This window comes from Tribolium castaneum, chromosome 3 (assembly GCF_031307605.1).
Source record: "Tribolium castaneum strain GA2 chromosome 3, icTriCast1.1, whole genome shotgun sequence".
Lineage (NCBI taxonomy): Eukaryota > Metazoa > Arthropoda > Insecta > Coleoptera > Tenebrionidae > Tribolium > Tribolium castaneum.
Genome location: NC_087396.1, coordinates 24,720,579 through 24,742,189, shown reverse-complemented (window position 1 = coordinate 24,742,189; position 21,611 = coordinate 24,720,579). Strand labels below are relative to the sequence as shown.

At 31.8% G+C, this 21,611-nt stretch overlaps 2 protein-coding genes across 5 annotated transcripts; one reads left to right on the top strand and one right to left on the bottom strand.

Moving 5' to 3' along the window:
• Window positions 1-1,470: 1,470 nt before the first annotated feature.
• On the top strand, window positions 1,471-20,434 carry LOC135265260 (DDB1- and CUL4-associated factor 6-like). The gene is made up of 6 exons (XM_064355456.1): window positions 1,471-1,656; window positions 1,714-1,984; window positions 11,366-11,396; window positions 19,543-19,602; window positions 19,653-19,680; window positions 19,736-20,434. The coding sequence occupies exons 1-6, from the start codon at window positions 1,530-1,532 to the stop codon at window positions 19,846-19,848; spliced, it is 630 nt and encodes a 209-aa protein (XP_064211526.1). The 5' UTR covers window positions 1,471-1,529; the 3' UTR covers window positions 19,849-20,434.
• On the bottom strand, window positions 4,317-21,582 carry stl (stall). Of its 4 annotated transcripts, none has more exons than XM_008197012.3 (16): window positions 16,653-17,213; window positions 12,573-12,645; window positions 9,133-9,380; window positions 8,700-9,062; window positions 8,386-8,647; window positions 8,227-8,332; window positions 8,044-8,178; window positions 7,887-7,993; window positions 7,660-7,802; window positions 7,379-7,602; window positions 6,080-6,255; window positions 5,637-6,028; window positions 5,029-5,140; window positions 4,808-4,965; window positions 4,588-4,750; window positions 4,317-4,537 (listed from the first exon to the last, which is right to left on the bottom strand). In XM_008197012.3, exons 1-16 carry the CDS (start codon window positions 16,719-16,721, stop codon window positions 4,413-4,415), a joined length of 2,856 nt encoding a protein of 951 aa, XP_008195234.1. In that variant the 5' UTR covers window positions 16,722-17,213; the 3' UTR covers window positions 4,317-4,412. The 4 variants fall into 4 exon arrangements, with proteins under 4 accessions (XP_008195234.1, XP_064211521.1, XP_008195233.1 ...); XM_064355451.1 differs by lacking the exon at window positions 16,653-17,213 and adding an exon at window positions 21,259-21,582 and having other exon boundaries at window positions 4,325-4,537; window positions 4,585-4,750; XM_008197011.3 differs by having other exon boundaries at window positions 4,325-4,537; window positions 4,585-4,750; window positions 16,653-17,217.
• Between the last annotated feature and the right edge of the window lie 29 nt (window positions 21,583-21,611).

Here is a 21,611-nt window from a genome sequence, read left to right as displayed (position 1 = left end):
CATTATGTTGCTGCCTAAAAACAATACGAGGTGCATTTCGTCATGAAATTAAAAAATTATGTTATTTTTGATTTACGAATTTTTTACTGATTTCTTAGTCCGGTTTTTGTAAAATTTTGCAAAAAATTTTAATGTTGCTTAAGAAGTTCTTAAACGTCTGGAAAAGGTATTGGACTAAATTCATTAATTCTCTGGCTTATTTTGTTTAGTTTGTGAACTAATTGCGTTTCAGTTAGAAAAATGTGCTAAATGTGCAAAAATTATCTTTTTCGACCTAATTTTGCGATTTTTTGTTGTAAAACATGTTTTTATATTTATTATTTATTAAATTTTCAATAAAACTGGCGTTTTTATAAAAAATGTGCTTAGATAACAATCTAAGAGACAAAAATAACACCTTTTTATTGACTTAATCCAGCACTTTTTCGACTTCAAAATGCAACATTATTTCTTTTATAATCTAGTTTTACTCATTGGCTTGGTTTAGCGAAATCTTACCAAAGGTGGAGTAAAAAGTGGGAGTTTTTAGCTCTAAAATGTGCTTGCACTTTCGAAAAAAAAAAACAGAAATTACGCAACTTTTGACTTACTTTAGTGATTTAATGATTTATTTTTGACTCAATTTTGTTAAATATCATTGTGTCTCTTACTAAAAACTTTAAAATGCATTATTTTTGACGTAATTTAGTCATTTTTTAATCTAGTTTTTGTGAAATCCTTCCAAAAATTTTAATTTCATTGCTTATTTTTGATTAATTTGCAAAGTAGTTATGTTTCTGACAACAAAACGTACAAAATGTTCGAAAAAAACAAAAAATAATATGTTTTTAGACTTCATTTAATGATTTTTCCTTCTGTTTTTTTTTTAAATAATCTTAGAAAAATATAACTAATGCCATATTGGTCACATTTCCTATTTTTTTGTTTATTTTTGACATTTTATGAAATGTGGTAGGTCTGTGTCATAAAAAGACTGTTTTTGCACGTCAACTACAGGTTCAATAAAAAAATATAGAAAAAATTACGTTTCTGATGGCGTTAAAAAGGGGTTTGGCGCGGGAATAAGTCAAAAAATAAATTCATTTTTGGCTTCATTTTATGAGTTTTCGATTCTAAAAAGCTAAGAATTTATGAAAATTAGTCAGTTGAAACAATTTGTCAACAAAAACACATCAAAGCTACTACGAGTACTTACACAAAAACATATTGAATGGATTACAGTACACTCAAAATACAATTTTATTTCTAATTTTTGTTTTTATTTAGATCCTTTAAAGGCTCGACCATTCTGTAGTTTCATCGCCCCAAATCTGGAAGACCGAAGATACAGAATAACTTCACTCAGCTACAGTCATGACGGTCAAGATATGCTAGTCTAGATTATCTGTATCTATTTAGGATACAGGTAATGTGATAAAAAAATGCAATACTAAATGTTTATTGTTTAAACTGCTCAACTCTTTCTAAAGGAGAATCAGCTAGCTGAATTAAAAAAACCCATTAAAGCGTCTCCTTGGGAGAAAGTTAAAATGTTCGCAGGCCAACGAGAACGTGTCAATAATTCGCCACCTCATATGCGAAGGTTACGTTTAAGAGGAGATTGGTCTGATACTGGACCAGATGCACGTCCAGAAAGAGACACAACGACAACTGTCAGTAAGTGGAAATTCAAAAGAAGTTGGTGCAAACTCTTGTGTGTTAACATTTTTCAAGGTATTGGTCAAGCGAGACCACAATTACATGCCACTTTGATGCAGCGTATGACCGATGTTCTCTCACAAATGTTGAATGATCCAATGACAAGAGCGGCTTTGAGTGCAGGAGGAGAGAATGAAACGTCGCAAAGAAATATTTTAGGTGAAAGACAAAGTAATTCGTCTGCTCAGGAAGAGAACGCAGAACAGCCGGTGGAACAAAGTCAGAATGAAGCGGAAGGAGAGCAAAGTGTTCACACAGAGGCAGAAGAAGTTGCCACAACAAGCAGGTAACATGATGAGAACAATAGAAAAAAAATGAAACCAGTCACAATTTATTCATTTTATATTTTTCAAAATTTAATTTGCATAGGTTTAGCTTTTTAGTTTTAAAGTGTCGCAAATCCTAAGATTATTGCAAAAAAATTCAATGAAAAAAATTGGTTTAATTAATAACGTTATAATTCATCTTTAATTTTGTATGACTGAAAAGGATTTTTTGGTTTAATGCAAAACTGATCAACTCAATAATTGAGCAGGTTAAGATCGACTCGCAAATCTAAACAAAGGCTAGTAAAAGAATTAAATTCTAGACCAAAATAATGACAATTTTGGACCATATATAATACATATAATGACTAAAACATTAAGTTCTTCATTATTGTAAACAGTATATTAAATTCGTCTATTCATTTTCGTAGGAAACAATAGAAAATGAAGCAGTAGTGCTTTATTTTAGCAAAATTAATAAAAATATTAGATTTTAGATTTGTACGACTAAAACCGCTAGTTGTTCAAAAACGAATCATTTTGATGTTGCAATTTTTTTAAAATTAAATTGTAATTCTGTTATCTTTTGCTCTGAAATCATGAAGTCTGGAAAAGAAAAAAACATCTAAATTAATAAAAATCGCAGATGTATAACAACAAAGATTGAATAAATTTTTAATACCGCTACTACATATAAGTTTAAATGACAAAATAGAATAAAATATTCGCATCCGCTGAGTTTGCTACAGACCGGAATCTAATATAAATTAAAACAATTGCTAAGGGATCTAAAGATAAAATAAACTAAAGATAAAATAAATAAAATACAAGAGAAAAAAATAAGCTAAGAATGAGTTAAAGGCACTAACGGCAGAGCCTTATTACGACAAGGACACGAAAAGTTTTGTACAAGGACTACAAGGGTGGTTCAAAAATTAACTCAGTAAACGACTTGGAAAGCTAGAATTTTATTTTTCGTTATAGTTTTTTCAAAATCTACGAAGAAAACGGATTGTTAACACTTGACAGAGATCAATTCAGAATTAAATTCTCCTCCATTTATTGAAACAAAATTGGGTTTTTTTAATTCTTTTTTAGAAATTTACAAGCAACAAAAAAATCTAAACTTCATTTTACAAATGCCTAAACACGGTTTTAAAATATTCAAAAATGATAAATTTAACGTTTTTTTATGATGATACAAATGTTCAAAAAAGTGTAAATAATTAAATAAAAATCTATATAATTTTAGGGCACCCTAAATTTGCTTTTTACAGAGTTTTTAAATAATTAATACAAATCAATAAGAAACAAGAAAATTTTGAGGCAATTTGCGTGATTTGCGATGTAAAAAAAGAATAAGGAACAATTTTATTCGGAATAAAACAGTAATTTTTTTGACAGTAACCTCTAACCTTATAGACTTACCGTCAATTATAAGACCAGTATATCGTGTAATCATCGTTCGAATTTTCACACAAAAGCAAAAATTAGGTAATTTTGCATTTAATTAGGTATTTGTATGACTTGATGTAACGGAATCTCAATAGAAACGAATAGATTTTTAACTCAATAATGTATTAAAAAAAAAGTTAATTATCGAAACTGCCATTTAAAAAGTTTGGTAATTTTTTACCAAATTTTGAGATAATTGCATGTTTTTTTAGCTTAAGCAACCAAAAAATAAAAAAATTAAGTCATTACCTGTCTATGGTTATAAGTTTATCCCCATTTTTAATAAAATCTTGCGGAAAAAACGTCACATTTTTTTTACTACTTTAATATTGAGAAATACTTATTAGATACTGTTTTTTGAATTTGTATTGAATTCTATATATTAGCTGCAGTGACCTTGAATGATAAGTAAAGAGGGAAGTTGTTGGCCTTGCAAAAGTAGGGAGTAGCATGAATGACCTTGACCTTGAAAACATCAAGTTCCAATAATGGCTTGGCCTTGAAGTGGTGGGGGAAGCGGGAGGGGTTGGCCTTGAAAAAGTAAGAGAGAGAGAGAACGAGTGGCCTTGAAAGAAAGAGAGGGGAAATGGGCGGGGTCAAACTCAAGGTCAAGGTTGTGTTGTGTTGTTCCCCCATTCGTTATCTACTAGTCACTTTGCTTTCTATAGGGTCCTCCCCTTCCAGCACCGACTCTCTGTACTCAGGACATCGTAACCTGACCTGACCTGACCTGAGCTGACCATTGAAACATTTGACATTTGTTTCTGTCATTGTTCCGCTTTTTTATGAAGCCAATTGTACATGCCACAACAAAACCAACTCACAAAACCCAATCAACAGTTTTAAGCCGAATTAGAATTCAGTGTCCAACCCCTCAAAAAAAAAACACACATTTTTTTTATAAAGATATATTTTTTCTTTCACATAGATGTATCTAATTAATAATCTAAGATGGAACATCATAATAATCACATTTTTTTACTACCTAAGGCTTTAAGTATAATTTAAAAAATCAGTAGATTGCTTTTTAGTATGATATTGCACGGATTCCATGTCCATATCAACATGAATCGGATTACTTAAGTCGATGTCAAACCGATAATCACTTTTTACGTTTCCTGCAAAAAAAAACTATAAACTAACGCCCATAGCGCGAATTTTTTACCACCTGATAAAGTTCTATTCAGTTCTTTAATGATTTGCTCCAGTTGCCGTTGATTTAATTTTGCCATCACTCTTGTGCTGTTTAACTCGAGAGATCTGCGACTCCTTGACAGTAATGGAAGAGTAAATTCGCTCTCAGATAGCGGAGTTTTATCAGAACCAAATTCCTAGAAGACAACGCATTTTATCTACGAACGTTGCATTGACTTGTAGGTTGTACCTACCAAACACTTGCCGCTAATGCAGTAAGCTTTCTTTTCTGCACCGCTCCTAGAGCAATCAGTGCCGAAAGGAAACCAGCCTTCTTCTCCATTAACCAAGTAATAGCGGTGCGATATGTTCTCGTCCTGACAGGCCACTCGGCAAGGTCTATCTGGATCCTCTGATGAACAATAATTGATCATTTTATTTTGGCGAGATTTTTGAAAAAGATTTAAATAGTTACCAACTGCTGGCGGAATTTGCATGCCGATCCCCGACAGCCTCCCAACCCTGTCTTTATATTTGTTGCAAATCATGGAAGCATGTTGAAAGGGAGATTTTATCCGTCCACAACCCTAAAAATCCAATCCCAATAGTATATAAAATAGTAGATACAGCCTAAACCACTAATTTTTCGAAAATCAAGCACTATTAAATATTGAAAAAAAACGGGTGTTTTAAGTCTTGAAAGGGATTATATTTAACCCCTCTGAGTGTTCCATCAAAATAAAAAAATATTGTACGAAAATTTCAAATACTCTCTTTGCTCTAAAACAGTTGTTGATGAACCTTGGAATTTTAATGCGCTGTGCTGTTTTGTCCAAATGACTCGGTTGTTCGTTGCTTTTGTTATTTAAAAAAAAAAACTTAAAACAACTTTAAAAAAGAAATCATACATCAGATCTGTATTTGCTAGAGATTGCAATATTCAGAAACTACAATAAGCATTGGAACAAGAAATTCCATCAACAACATGAAAAAAAGATATTTGTAATAAGTAAAATTTACGTAAAGTCGCAGGTGACAGCTGGTCAGTCATAATTAAAGAAAAAAAACTTGTAGCCCACTCACATATTGATCCGGTTGACACAATTGAATGCTAGATTTAGCATGTTTGCCTTTACTCATCACCAATCTGACACCAGTTCCTGGGGAAATACAGTTAAAATGACAACCACTCGCACTTTTCCATTTGACAACTGCATTGGATCTTCCTCTAAGTCCGGTTCTCCAGAGGAGTTCATTGTCGGTGCGTTCGACTGGACATAACTCGGGCATTTGAGCGAAGGTTGCTTGTTCGAAAGAGTCACAGACAAACTCTTCACAACGTCCATTGATACAATAACTTGACTTTCCGTAAAGAGAGCGTCGAGTTTGGCAAACTGTTCCGTCAGGAAAAGTCCATCCACGGCTTTTTGTGCCTCCGTTGCGTTTTTGACACCACACAAGACAAGCCTCTTCAGCTGAAAGTACGACCTTAACATTTGTGTTTTATTGAGAAGCAAAAATCTTACGATCCGAACTGAGTTTCTGCATTCCTAAACCGGTCAAATCCTTATCTACGTCCGTAGCCCTTGTGCAGATTTGCTCAGCAAACTCTCTTATAGTCAGCCGTGGCACATTAAGGCACTGCTGGGCGTTGCAAGCCTGGTATCTCTTACTTTGCCCTTCACAGTAATTTTCGCTACCACTACAAACGCCCTTTTGTTAAAAATGTTTTATGACAACCAGAGACCGGATTTTTATAAAGTTAGAAACTTTATTTAGGCCTTCTGTTACTATAATTTATTTGTTATGCTATTTACTAAAATTTCAGAGTGAGAAAGTAAGTTATTTTTTAATATAGCTTGACTAAAATACTGCTGTGCTGTTGCTAGATCATTTAAGTTTTTAGAAATAAAATACAGTGCAACATTAAAAAAAATGTAATATACCATTAATAGTATATTACATAACAAGTCAAGAAAGTAGAACTTTATACGACGAGGCGATTGTTTCTATTTTCGTCACGATTTCGAGAAAAGTATTCCAAAATTAAAAGTCCAAAAATTGATAAAGTAACTTTAACGCTGAAAAAGTAAAAAGCTAAAAAATAGTGATATATATTAAAATTCTGAAGAACTAAGCCACTAAAAAACTGAAACAACTGTTAGAACTGAAAAAAAAAACACAAAAAAATTGAAACATTAGATTCTGAATAAAAACCAATACACTGAGACCGAAAAACTAAAACATTTAATTTTTAAATACCAAAAAAATAAAAACAGTAAGATTAAAATTCTGTAGATCAAAGTGACTAAAAGAGTGATAAATTAAAAAACTATAGAACTGCAAAGTAAGAACATTAAGAAATAAAAAAACTGAAATTATAAGATAGTAAAACAACGAAAAACTAAAAAAAAATAAAGTAAATACAAAGTATTCGTAAAGAAAAACCAAGAAATTAAAAAGCCGAAATAGTGAGAAACTTAAAAATTATATGATTGAAACACAAAAAAACTATGAGATTGGAAGTGTGAGAAACAAAAAAATCTGTAAATTTTAAATAAAATAATATGAAACTAAAAAATCTAAAGTAATGTTTTTAAACTAAATAATAATAGAAAAAATTAAGAAATTATCGTATTTTAAATGAGAAAAATTAGTAGGATGTTTAAAGCATATTTAAAATACAAATCAATTTATGTGTTTAGGAAAAATACAAAAGGAATAATATTTCCATTTAAAAAAAATAATTTCAAGTTTCGAAAAAGTCCTTAAAAATTGCGAGTTAACAACGTTTCGTAAAATCCGGTCTCTGATAACAAACATACCGAGGATTGTTGCAAATTCTACTAGAAGCCATAATTCCAGTGCTTCCGGAACGTAACCGCCCTTCTTCGCCAAAAAGACATCCAGAAGCACAATCACTGTATGGTTTCCATTTACTCCAAGTTCCCGAATTTTGTTCCACATGACGTGAAGGAGTTTGAGAGACCGTGCTGTAAGCAGCACTGACAGGATAGCCTCGGGAAATGCATCTGCCGCCCTTACACCACTTTTAATTAATTTAATTTAATGAGAAATGCGTTTTAGTTGGTTATTCGTCGTTTACCATGTTGTGGCTGCACATGGTGCCTTCCAAAGCAGGATGGGATGTCCAAGTGTAGCGTTCTCGTTCGCAGTGTAGGTCGCGACAGACGTCGTCGAGAGGTTGTTGGGAAGAGTGGCGGCTGCCACGACCGTATTTTAACATACCTATCACAATTCAAAAAAAATTTATCATCAACTAATTTTCTTTGATCTATAATATCTTGTAATATACTGAAAAAGTATACTCACATTGCTGGTCAGCATCGAATCGTTCGCCAGGCAAAGCCCCTTCAGCACTATGGTCAAGCTGACCTGCTGAACTCCCATGATCAAGCAAACACCGTGATTGTGATGTCCTAGAAACAAAATTTGAAAATTTCATACTCAAAGATATACATTAGCTCACTCTAAAAATTTTTCCAAATATCTTCTACTACACGCAGACCATGTAATTTTACCACTTCCTAAAGTTGGCGACATGATATAACCAGCAGGATCACAGTCGTTATCAGCCAGAGGCCCATCGTGCCTCATCCCTAAACTAAATAAAAAAATCAGCGCATTTTTAATAAAAAAAAGCTCAATATACTTGTGCCCAATTTCGTGCGCAACAACATAAACACTTTCAAAATGCCTTCCTTCATTAACAGTACAACTACTAGTTGTTGTACACATTCCAGCCACCGGTGCTAGACCTAAAATATCTTAATACAAAGCAGTCCTTTTGATCATCGAGATGAAAACTAACCCACAACTTGATTCGATATTTTTCCATGTTTGCCCCTAACGTACAAGTCCAACCCTGTCAAAATCAAAGCATGATCCCAATGTTGCGGTTCCCGATCGCCTACAGGATTTTTAGTTCTTTGCCATATGCAAAAATTCGATAGAAACCGATCAATATCAGGTGGTCTAACCAAACCTGCAGCTTCTTCTTTCAAAATTTCAAGTCTTTTTAACACAAAATTGACCGGTCTTCCTAGGCTTGGGTCGTGGTAAAGCAATTGCACCTTGAATCCTTGAATCAGCAACATACTTATATACGTTTTTCTCATTACTTACGGCATTTATCATGGCAAGAACAAACCGAATCAACTCGCGTTCAGTTTCAACAGGAAAATTAGTTTTCATGTGTTCAAATAAGTCTCTATCTACAAAAACGGCAGTTTCTACGAAAACAGGTGTGCCAAAAGGGAGGACTTCCCTTTTTGAACGGCTCAGACTTTTTATTTTTTTGGCCTTTGAATCTTTGGTTGCTTTTGGAATATCTTCAGGCAGTGTCGTGTTGTGGTAGTGATGGCAGGATTTGTTATTGTGTTTGCGAACGACGATAATATGAGGTTGAATTGATGAGTTGGTGTGCAATCTTTGTGGTAATGGGTGGATGATATACAGCGAATCATTGTCGAAATATAAAAGTCCCTTCTGAAAAGAAAAAATAAATATAATATAATTAAATGAAACACCTACTTTAAATAACAATTTTTGCACTTACAATTCCGTTGCATAAACAAAGTGCTGATTTGTCTCCCCTGTAGTGACATCTAGCATCATCATCGATAAAATGCATTGGATACGATCCGTTCGCAAACGTTTCAAAAACTAGAAAATTTTTGGATAAGAGATCAGGATTAGGGACTAGTTCAAACATAAATTTCTTTTCGGGTGTTTCAATTTCAAGTTTTTTGACTAAGGCATCGTCACTGGTTGTTAAATGTGGATAGACTATCGAGAATTTCGATCCTGAAAAAAGACAATACTTGCTAATTATTAGGTAATACGGACAAAGACAAACAATGGAACTGTTAATGATGAGTTCGTGCAGTTTTCTAATTACTTCCGACAATTTTAGAAATAGTAGTCGAACAAATTACCCCTGGGTAAGAATTGTTTGCCCAATAGGCTAGCGCAACAACCAAAAATCAAAAAATTAATAAAAAATCGTTGTAATTTTACGAATATTAAGACAAATTCACAAGTCCTGTGTTCAGAAAATAATATTAAATCTGTTCCAGTATTTCATTTAATTGTTGCAAAACGGATTACAAAAAATTTTACTGAAAAAAAATCTATAATTATTATTATTTCCCTCAACAAAAAAAATCTTACCTATTTTTAATCACGCTCTGCCTTGGGCACGTAAACAGGTTAACAATTTCAATCACTCGTCGCTTTAATTACTATTCACATGGTATTAAACACCAAATGTTTTTCTTTATATATAAACCGACATGACTTCTTGCTTTTACTCATTTCTTACACCTTTTGAACAGATGTTGCATTTTTACTTAAATCTTTATATTACAAATAGATCTAGTGTCAGTTAATGATGCAATAAATTTTTATGATATACTTTAACATCGTTTGACACATTTTTGTAACAAAAATTAGGTCAAGCATTGCGAGTTATATTATAATGAAAAGTAAGAGTACGGCCACTTCCAATGCCGGTTACTGCAGTTAATAATCAATTTAAATAATAATAAAATATTGAAACGGCAATATGATAATAAAAGTGAAACAAATTTTATTGATTCTGAGATAACTTTTTAAATTCAAGGTTACATCTACTTTTGTAGTTTAGTACAATAGTGTAAAGGACCCCCTTTCGGCGAATTAAAACTCAGGTTCACTTTTCAAAAAAGTATTTAAAACAAATTAATTTCACAACGTTAACACCCATGCAGCTGCCAAACTTCAACTGAATTCATTATCGTGCCCGTTTAGCCTTTACAATAGTTTTTTTTTAAGTAAAAATGTTTCTTTACGTTAAAGTGACAATTTTGTCTACAATTTGTAACCATTTTATAAAATACTGTGTAATAAATAACTTAGTGAACAATTTCCTTGTAAAAAATATTCTAAACAACACATTAAAATAAATTCACTATTAACGCGTTCCAAGAAATGTATTTATTTTACTTATAATGTTACCATCACATAAATATTAATTCACAAAAAACTACTTAGTAGGTAAATTTTAATTTTTTATTATTGTAGCCAAATTTAAAATTTTAAATGTAAAATATTCAGTAGGTATTACAACAAAACTTTCGCAAATCGCAAACTGCTTTCAAAAAGAATGTTGGAAGAGATAAAATAAGAAATTTCCCATAATTTGCTAATTTTTAAGAAAACTTCGAAAGTCGAAATCATTAACCAAGGACATGATAATAACACCGATAATACATGTATTTTTTTGCCAGTTTGTGTTTTAATGGAAAATCAGAAGAAAACTCAATTTACAGTTTTGTAAACCATCGCGTTGAAGGTTAACGAATTCTCTAAATAGTTAATTTGCAATTTTTTAATGATTACCGACAATACGTTTCCGATTTAGCAGTAATTTGTGTGCAGTCACTTTCAAAGACAGGTGCACGTTGTAATCAAATGCCATTGACAATTGATTTATCAAAAAAATAAATTAAAAGTGCTAGAGGGAAAAGTACAAATAGTGAATAACACTTTTTTTCACTCCTGTAATTGTCACACTTGATGTGTTTTATTTCTTCATTTTATTAGGTTCTTAAATTTAAACAAAAATTTGAACTAAACCGAGAGAAACGTGTTTTTGAAAATAATAATTTTACCAAAAATAGAGAACTATTATGCAAACTTCTCTTTGTTCTAGAATCTAGATAATTAAATATTCAAGAACACCAAATAAGAAAGTGTTAAAATAGTCAGAACGTGAAAAAAATCATAAAAATTAATTTTTTTAATTACAGCTTCTATCAGAAGCCGCTCCCCACCGGAAAGGTGCGTATAAAGATTGCGGCAAAAGTAATGTCACAATGAAAATTGACTGCCATTTTGTTAGCAATAAAAATAAATAGATTCCATTTTTTCGGAAAGATTATAAAATAGTGTGAAATTAATAAAACAAAGTTTTATTTATGTACAACTAATCTTTGGTGGTATATTTATTTCTGCTTATAGCATTCTGAAAAAAAACATAAATATTAAATGTGCTATTCAGTACAGTATGTACGTTTTAATTTCATTTTATTCAACATTTGGTATACCTAGCTATTATCTTAGACAATTATCACAAAATCGTTCCGAAGTTCTACTTTTTTACTTGTTTCAATGAAAAATTAAAACTCAAAATACGAGAGCATTTCATTCAAGCTTATTACCAAATATAACTTCAGCAAATTAAGAAAGTTAATTTGTAATTAATGTTATAGCATTTTTCAGTTTGTTGAAACTCTTTAAAAAACTTGTAATGAAATTATTTTAATTAATGTAACGCCTACACTCTTTTAGTTCCCAAAAAATTATCAAACAGATCTTTACCGGTTACCATTGACCCAATATGTCCACAATAGTGTAGGAGTAAATAAACTCCACACACGTAACAATATAAAATCATAATAACCGAGGTCACATTGAGCAAAACTGAAAATTGTTCAATACACGATAAAAACATTCATATCTAATAAGAAAAATGTGTTTAAAAATTTCTCGGGATAATCACAATGCCATTCGCAGCAATAATCTTACACAACAACGCCAATTTGCATGAAATCGTGTTAACTCGAAAAGTGAATTTCGAGGTGTTGCTAATTTTTAATTAAACGTCCGGACCTATTCGAAATTCTTAAGCAAGGACATGATAAGACAGACTATGTATTGCATTTATGCAAACTTAGTAAAAGTTTTAATATTTTCGTGACTTGAACGAAACAATTTCGAATTTTTGTCTAACTCACGAAAAAAACTGAAATCGATCAATGTAGGTACTCGTATTTATAAACTAATTAAAGTGAATTAAATTTCTAGTTTAAATATTAATGAAGTGGAGAGAGTAACTTCACTGGAGCAAGACAAGCTGAGGAATTAAACTTTCCTGTTTATTCTCTTTTTATCGCTTCTCACAATTCATCTTTAATCGTTCCCGAGTAAGTGAAAATCCATATATTTGTAACTCACCTGAATTTGAACTTCCTATGAGCGATAGCCACTCCAGATTGGTTAATAAGCCCCTTAAATTGGTTTCCGTTACCTGAAACAAAAACATTATTAGGTATTCTTCATATTGTATGGGAAAAGCCATGTGGCCTTTTAACTATGATCCAATAACCTACAAATGATAATAATCAATAAAATGATACAATAAGTGGCAGTCTCATGTAACCCCATTCAGAAAAATTGGTACCACTACAAGAAACTCCCCAAAAACTCTTGTAATCGATTAACAAAATATTTTCTCATTTAAAGAATGTATTGTCAAGGTTCACGATCGCAAACTTTTACGAGAAATAGTTGATAACAACAATCAACCTTCACGCTATTGTACCGAAATTACGCCGTCAAATGCATTGTTGAGTCTTATAACGACTTAAATTACTCAACTTTTCCGCAACAAAAATTAAAAAAAAACAAAAAAACATTCAGAAAAGCGAGTTTCCACGTGCACATGACAACATTACATATAATATTTAAGACGAAGGACGTCTTTCCTATATTGATTTTATTAAAATAACAATCAACTGGAATTTACGTCAGCTGTTTGTCACACAAAGTATAAGTTGACATAAAATACATTTTTATCCGAGATCCCAAAGTTATTATTGCACTTCCACCAATTAGATAATGAGAATCGTGTCTAAAAGCAAAATCATTATCTGTGGAAGAATCTCACGTTTCCATTTTAAATATAGTGTATAAACAAGGTTACATTTGAGAAATATTACAATTATTAATGGCTTATAATGATCGAGAAATCCGTTCTAAATAAAGTGAAATCTATTCAAGATTTGTAATATGTATACGTCCTTAAAATTTTCAAGAGTTAGCATTTTTCATAAATTCACAAAAACAATAAAATTTTCATGTCCAAATATTTTACACATTTTAATCTTCATCAATTAGAGAATTATCTCAGACCCTTAGGACCGGTTTACAGAAGCGTAATTAAATGCGTGATTAACTGATCAGGTGACCAAATTAAAGCAATTTGATTGATCCATTCGCGTTGTTAAGTTTTAACAACGAATTAAATTTTAACAAAGCTTCTATAAACCGACCCTAAGGGCCGGTTTACAGAAATCGAAATTAAGATTTAATTCAAAATTAAACTAATTCGAATTAAGTTGCCATTTAAAAAGCATTGACAAATGTCAAGTTAATCGCGATTAAAATTTAATTGCAATTAAAATGTTCTGTAAACCGGCTCTAAGGTCCGGTTTATAGAAAGCTTTGTTAAAATTTAATTCGTTGTTAAAAGTTAACAATACGAATGGACCAATTAAATTGGTTCAATTTGGTCATGTGATCAGATAATTATGCATTTAATTGCAGATTAACTTAATGACGCTTCTATAAACCGACCCTAAGAGTCCTAAAAATATTATAATAGTGAAAAAGATTTTATTAAAAATAGAGTACACATCACGATTGAGCTAAAATTTCTGTTACCACATGTCGTACCACAAGTATTACCTACCTATTATAAAAAATTAGTTTGCAAACATTTTGACATGCAGCGCTTAAAGAAGAATTTGCTGATATAACGTACTTTTTTCCTTAATCATTTTCAATAATTAGAAAAAAATCAGTTTCTGATTTTTATAACTATACCTACATTAAAACTAAAAATTATTATAAATTTTTGTCTGTTAACTTATTAAGCCGTCATAAATTTAGGTAACAATATAAAAGCTTCAGATTATCAAAAGAAACTTCCCCCATTCAAAGGATTCAACAAGCTTTCTCCTCAAACTCGAACATCAAGAAATCGAAAATTTTAAACCGATTCACATCCAATAAACCAGATAAAAAACTTAGACATTAATTGCAAAAACATTGAAATCAGTCAACAACAAAACTATGAAAAGTTTATTATCAAGAAAAAGAATGAAAAACTCAGAATCAGGCAAGAATTTGATCTTCCCGAAAAGATGCAGAACCTGAAAAATTAAACCAAAATTTTGTAGCTACGACTACATCACTTGTGTAGGAAACACCAGCAAAAATTGTCCAATAGAAATGTGTGAAACTGTGTCAACAATTCCAATTTATTATAGTAGATATAACAAAAGCTTTCATCATAATTTGATCAATAACCTTTGGTCGATTGTATAGGTTCTGTGACTTTTACACCGAGGTGTCGATGACAATAGATGCCGACCTTGGTAATTAGCGATTTTGGCACAAGTTTCCCCTCTCTATGGCATTATGTATGGTCAGCAAGCGTGCCAGAGGACGGGTCAAACACACAACATATCCGCCTCTTCTCGCGGACGCTACCAACTGTGCAAACATGATGATGGATCTGCTTTATCGCACGTTTTGTCTAATAACCCTCATTAACTCCTAATATCTGTTATTACTTTCTACAACTGTACTTTAATTAATCGTCTTTACGGTGTATGTGGAGAGGAAAGTGGAATAAACAACCAGTGTTCTTGCATTAAACAACACAAACCAACAACTTTTACTGACATAACTTTTACAAATTTTCTCTCATTGATGGTCTTCCGAAATGAATAAAAACGGGTTTGGGGTAAACAACTTATATGATCTAGTTGCAGTTAACCTACTGAACCAGAGACGCGACTAGACCATAAAAAATTGCCACCTTTTTCCTTTCCTTTTAAGGACAAAACAGGATCTCTCTCGAGTCAGAAGTATAAATGCTTTTGTCACTTGAACCGTTGCACTGTTACCGTTATTTGTCGTACCTAAGAATTGCTCTGTTTCGTTCTAGAAAAAATTCCTCTAACTCGTTAATGGCACATACATGAGCATTTAATAATCTGAGTGTAGTCGTTGTTGTAAATTGCATTATTATATTACGGTAAGCTTTGGAACAATTATTTTCCCATCATCTAGGTAACATTTACACTTCCTTGTAGCAAATAAGTTATGTACCTAAAGCGATGGGAAAGTGTATTGAACATTAAATCCATCAATGATTTTTCAAATTAAAGGTATAAGCATGTACTGCTAGAGTTTACAAGTACTATTTTGGTGAATGTGAGCCAACCTTGGATTGTCATATAAATTTACCTTCTCCTAATCCAGTCAAATGATAATTTCTGTTTCATGTGGCTTTCTATTTACACTTATCGAAATCAGTTCAGGTTTCTGACCTTGTTCGACTGTTCTGCTGAGGGTAAAAGTTTCAACGCAAAATTTAAAGAATGTTGCACTTGCTGATTTAAACAATTCAAGCAAAGCAATAATACATATTTTCAATCAGTTACCACAGCATAGTAAAAAAATACTGTCTTGTTTCACATTAATCTCGAATTACAAAAACAAGAAAAGAAAAATTTTAATTTCGCTCATATTGTTTTTTCATTTTTAATTTAACAATTGCTAAAATTTTGCATTTTATTTGAATACGGACATAATTAAAAAATAAATGCAAATTTACTGATTTGTTTGATAATATGGTTGGGCAAGTTTGTCTGTTGTGGAAAAAATGTAGATTTATGCAAAAAGCATAGACAAAAAGTTAGACCGATTGTGCAGTGATTGCCATTTCAAAAATACACAACAATTTTATTCGAATACCATAAAGAAGAAATTTCACCCAGCTCTAAATAAGCCATTGTATAGCAGATTTTAGTTCTGCCTTCTACAAAGTGACTAGCTTTATTCAACATTTGTGAATACGCTGTGTGTAATATTTAAGAAAAAATTCTCTTACCTAACGTCAAACTATCAAATCGAAAACTTTTAAGATGTTTAAGATAAAAATAACTAAAAAAGCGTTTTGCATTTTCAAACTTTGTGGACTTGTGAATTTTTTATTTTTCGTAGCATTTAGGTTGTGTTTAAACACAAGAAGAACTTGATACATAATATCACAGTATCTACTACTTATACTTAAGAACTGATTTAGTAATGCCTCAAAAACTTGTACTGGTTTGAACCAGTTACCAGTACTTAAACAATAATAATTATTCATGATTATAAGCAGAAATTTCCATTTTCAATAAAAAGCGACCACAAAATCCAAAACCGCAGCTTCTTGCCTTTAGTTAAAAATTAATCACAAACCTGAAGATTGAGCACAGTTCCGAATAATATCCACGCGGCTATAAAAAACCGCGAAAACATGCCCCGCATGACCAATTGGCGTTTCTTTAAAACCCATTTATACACTAAACGCCATTTCAATACCTCCACAGTCAATCTCGTCTTTACATTCGCACATTTTCTTTATTTCATTGCACATTTCAGTTTGTTGAAGAAAAAAAAATCGCGTTTTACGCGCTCTTGATGGACTTCTTCGGCACGGTACTCATCAGCTGTTCGCAAGCAACACTGAACTAGTCTGCAAAATGCAGAGAGAAGGCTTTGATAGGAGATATTACCATTTCCACTTCACGGGCAACGAACCATGCACTTTGTCTAGTTGCGAACTTGAATACTGATACAATTTTTATATTTGGTCATAATTATTACCATCCTCACCAGCGTGTAATTATGATAGGTATAAGGTTTTGTAAGCATGATAATGAGTCTGATCCTTGCGCTAGGTTTGTGTAATGCAATCTTGAAAGCACAAGTGACACAACACGGCTTAATTTGCTTTGTCTTGAATTAATTCCTGTGGAGGTATCTAAACAATGACAGAGTTTTCAAATTTGAGCGAACTTGCACAACTTCTAACACTTCGAATGAAGATTTCGGCAGAGATAAATTGTGAAGCTATAATTGCTTCAAATAAAGAAATACATTTGAAACTACTGGCTCCTCCACCAAAAATAAAACAGTTCTGCCAAAAAACATTTTACAAGAAATTTTGTTTGTTGAATTAAAATACTACACAATGCATAATTATACACAAATAATAAATAAAAAACTAAGCCATAGAATATTAATATAATATTCTACGTGAAAAATCGCCGTACATAAAATTTGGTCTCAAAAGATTATTCAACAAGTACCTACAGCAGAAAACAATGGAAACACAAGATTTTGGAGAAGTAATTGACTTCACCGAAATGATTAGTTTGTGTTTTAGTTTTTATAGCCATTAAAAATGATAGTTAACAATAATTTATTGCAATCATGAACTGATAAAAATGTAGGCTATCTACGTAAAGAAATCTTGATGTGTTTTCTAATGTAATGTGTAACCATTTCTTTGATTACCATCTGACAATGTAGGATAAAAACAAAGATACAACACATTTAGTGAATCAACTTAATATATTTATTAATAGACCACCATTTTATATAACACTAACCTTAGTTACATATACCATTTGCTGTAATTATAAAATGGAAACAGAAAATTCTTGAATACATTAGTGTTAATTAATTTTATGTAACAGTGTTTCATTTGCTTCGCTTTCTTTCCAAAAGATAAAACAGAAAAATAGACGTCCTTTATCGTAACTTTACAACTTTCATTAAAAATGTTAAATACAAGGAATATTCCATAATAATTGTTACCTACATCAAATATCTAATCAATTACCCTTTGTTATTCAAATGCTTGTTGAAAATAACTTGCATAAGTATTTTGCAAATGCATGACGCATCGGAACAATGTTTTACGTATTGGATTTTTTGCAAAAACCACCAAAGATCATCGTTAAACGCTCAAACTTGGCACTTGTATAATTATTAATTAGTGCTATTCACAAATTTTTTTCAAGAGTGTTGAACTCTGCCTACTCATTTTACTGTACTTTTAAACGAATAATGTTTCTCAAACAATTTGGAAGCCATTCTTTGTGTTCATGAGTGGCTTGCTTATCTGTTCAGGATATGTGAGATAAAATCTTGTAGTTTTCATGAACTGTTCTATTATGCATGAAATGCTTTATTACTTTAGAAAAAAATATAATTTTCACAAATTATAATTTTGGGAAGGCCAAAATTTTTAAACAAAGTTTATTTTTGTTACTTTCTTTCTCTGTAACGTTTTTTTAAAGTTCAAGTTGCAGGCATAAACTTAATTTGTGTAATTTAACATGTTCAAGGCTTCAAGGTGCAAAAAACTTAATAAATCATTGGTAAAATAATTAAATTGAAAACATGGCGTATACAAGAAGCTAATAAAATATCGCTATTGGTAGTGTTGTTGTGCTAATAGTAATCAATTAATTATTCCACTCGCGAAATAGAAGAGGCATACTCGTACAATAGATATTAGTTGTTTATTAGCATAGGAACCTCCACAAACGTTAATCTTTATTTCAACAGTTTTACTTTTATATCCTCACCATACAATCATTCCAAAGAAAAAAAAAATGTGAAGGCATTCTTTCATCGTAACAAATTAATATCCCCGAGTTGCTGATGTTTGTTTGATTAACAAAAATAGTCAATAACTTTTTGCAATTAGTCCATTATAGAGATTAAAACACGCACTAATTCTGTATGGAATGAACACAGGTAAGGTTACACCTTTATAAAACTTTATTCCATCCCTCCTTTGTTTATCCTGTATAGTATAGATTAAAACGGAGCGTGAAAGATGATCGCAAACAGATAATTTTTGGAATTGCGTGAAAACTAGCAATTAGGTATGCAGAAAATTTAAAAGTCTCGAAATTTATAGAAATTGTAACAAAACAAAAAATCATTTGATTATTTCGGTACCGTGTAACGTTAAAGACGGTTATAAAATTCCACTCTAACAAGCATTAACAAAATTTTTACAAGGTGAGATTAGACTTTAACCGTTTTATAGTTGTAGGCAGTTTAGATATTAAACAAAAAATTTTCAAATAAATAAAAAAAATAATGTCGAATGAACAAAATCAAAGATCGGTCATAACTACAAATCACCTTTTCCAAATTTGTCTCGAGCTCAAACGGTAAATAATACATTGTAGGGGAACTTGTTTTAAACGCAACACGTATTGTAAACACATTTTCTAGAAATCATTTGTATGAATTTTGCCAAAAAAATTATCAATTTATTTTTTAGGATGTTAATCAAATAAAGCCAATAAAAGGTATCCATTCTCTGGATTGTCGAAGTAAACATGTAAGAAGTAATAGAACGTTAAACTTTTGGTATAAATGCATTTTTTGAAGCACTGTGTCTATGAAATAGAAACATCTAGTAGGTGTTACAGGATCGCCAATTCGCTTATCCTCCCTTTACAAATCGCTTTCAGCCCTACACTCCCATTGTAAAACCCCACCGGACTTTTCCCTGAACCAGCTCGTCTACATCTGTCATGCGAATTTCCGTTATAGCAGAACAAGCCTCCGATTTCGATCCGGTTAGTTACCTGCCGGCAGGCAACGAAACACTTTACTTGGTCGTGACTCACAAGCAAGCAAGCACAGCCCACGGTTCTTCACCACCTCATTGTTTGGTCGGACCGTAAGCAAACCGGTCGTGTGTTGTTGGCTCAACTTTTAAAAAATTCTTTTATCGAAATAAAATGACGCGCCGGTTAGTGTTTGCTGTTCTCGTCCTGCAGGTGGCCCTTCTGGCGATGGCACAAGACGAAACCACCACCGAAACCGCCGCCACCACCTCCGTGGAGCCCACGAGGGCCATCCTCAAGACCTCCACCAAGCCCCCGGTGGTGCACAACGCGCTCAATGCCTCCGAGGCCATCGCCAACACCACCAGAAAAGTGGAAAAGAACGCCGCTTCAAGAGTCACACAGCACTTTGTGATAGTGGCGGGTCTTGTGATGATAGCAGCCAGTGCCATTTAGATTCTTTTAATATAATATATTATGCCTTATTAGAGTTTAGTACGGTTTTTAATGGAAAAGTATCAGAACACTATCATGTGATAAATTTTGGTATTTCACTAATTAAATGTAAATTCTCACCAAAGAATAAATTGTGTACTTAAACTATTTTAGTATTATTGTGAAATAATGTATCTGTGCTTTCAAATCGATATATTTAAATAATATAACTCTACAAATTTAAAGAATGCCTTTCAATTATCTTATTCAACAATTCAGGAAACTTACTTACGTCAGGTAGTTCTTTTTTTAATAATTATAAACCGCAGGTTAGTTCGAGAAGCGCGTCTTAATTAAAATTAAAATAAAAACACAATAAAATTCAATTAGGTGACACCCACGATTTTCATAACTATCACGAGATAACGTAAATTAACATTGTCAATTGTACTTGGAACAAAATTCTCGTTTGACCTCATTTACATTTTGTATCTAAATATTTGACACAGTTGCAAATTCTTCGCTTGTGTTTTTATTGATTTAGAAGAAACTTGACAAATTCAATCAATATGTAAATGAAACTTGTTAATAATACCTAATGAGAAAATTTCCGCATTGAAACGAACTGGAAATGACTACAAACAAAAAGTCTTTATTTATTTTATATTATGCATAACCACATATTTATAAACCAACAAGAAAATACTAAAACAGGTATAAAAAACCTTTTTTTTTATTCAAATTTGCAATTGGTCGTTTTATTTACTTTCAATGTGTTGTCAACTGTACACTTGAAGCATAAACTTGAAGCGAACTCCGTGTGGTGTGTTCCATGGTTATGGTATACTATTTACAGCCAATAAATATTAAGTGAAAAACAAAGAAGTACCGCAGCAATTTTTAGTTTTTCATTTAAATGTTTTATTTTTCGTTTTGATAAATCACAATCACAACCCTATTAATAATCAAGCAGAAATATTTGCATTTACCTAAGAAAAATTGTAGAAATTCTTCCTCTCGTGAATGTCTTCAAGTGACCAAAAACAAATCCACTATCAACACTAAATAATTAGTAGAACTCAAACTAAAAATTAACATTATTAACACTTTACAAACGTCTTTAAACAAAATTAATCTTAAATCTTTAGCACAACACGTTTTCAATTCGAATTTTACAGAACCACAAAACATGACAGGTGCAAAATCGGCGGAGAATTACTACCAACCTAGCATTACACACTAAATACCCCGCTCATACGTAGATCTCAGAGATTTTAATATTTCCAGAATATTTAAAAAAGTCCAATCTCTGGCTGGAAACTGTACACCTTATAATTATGTT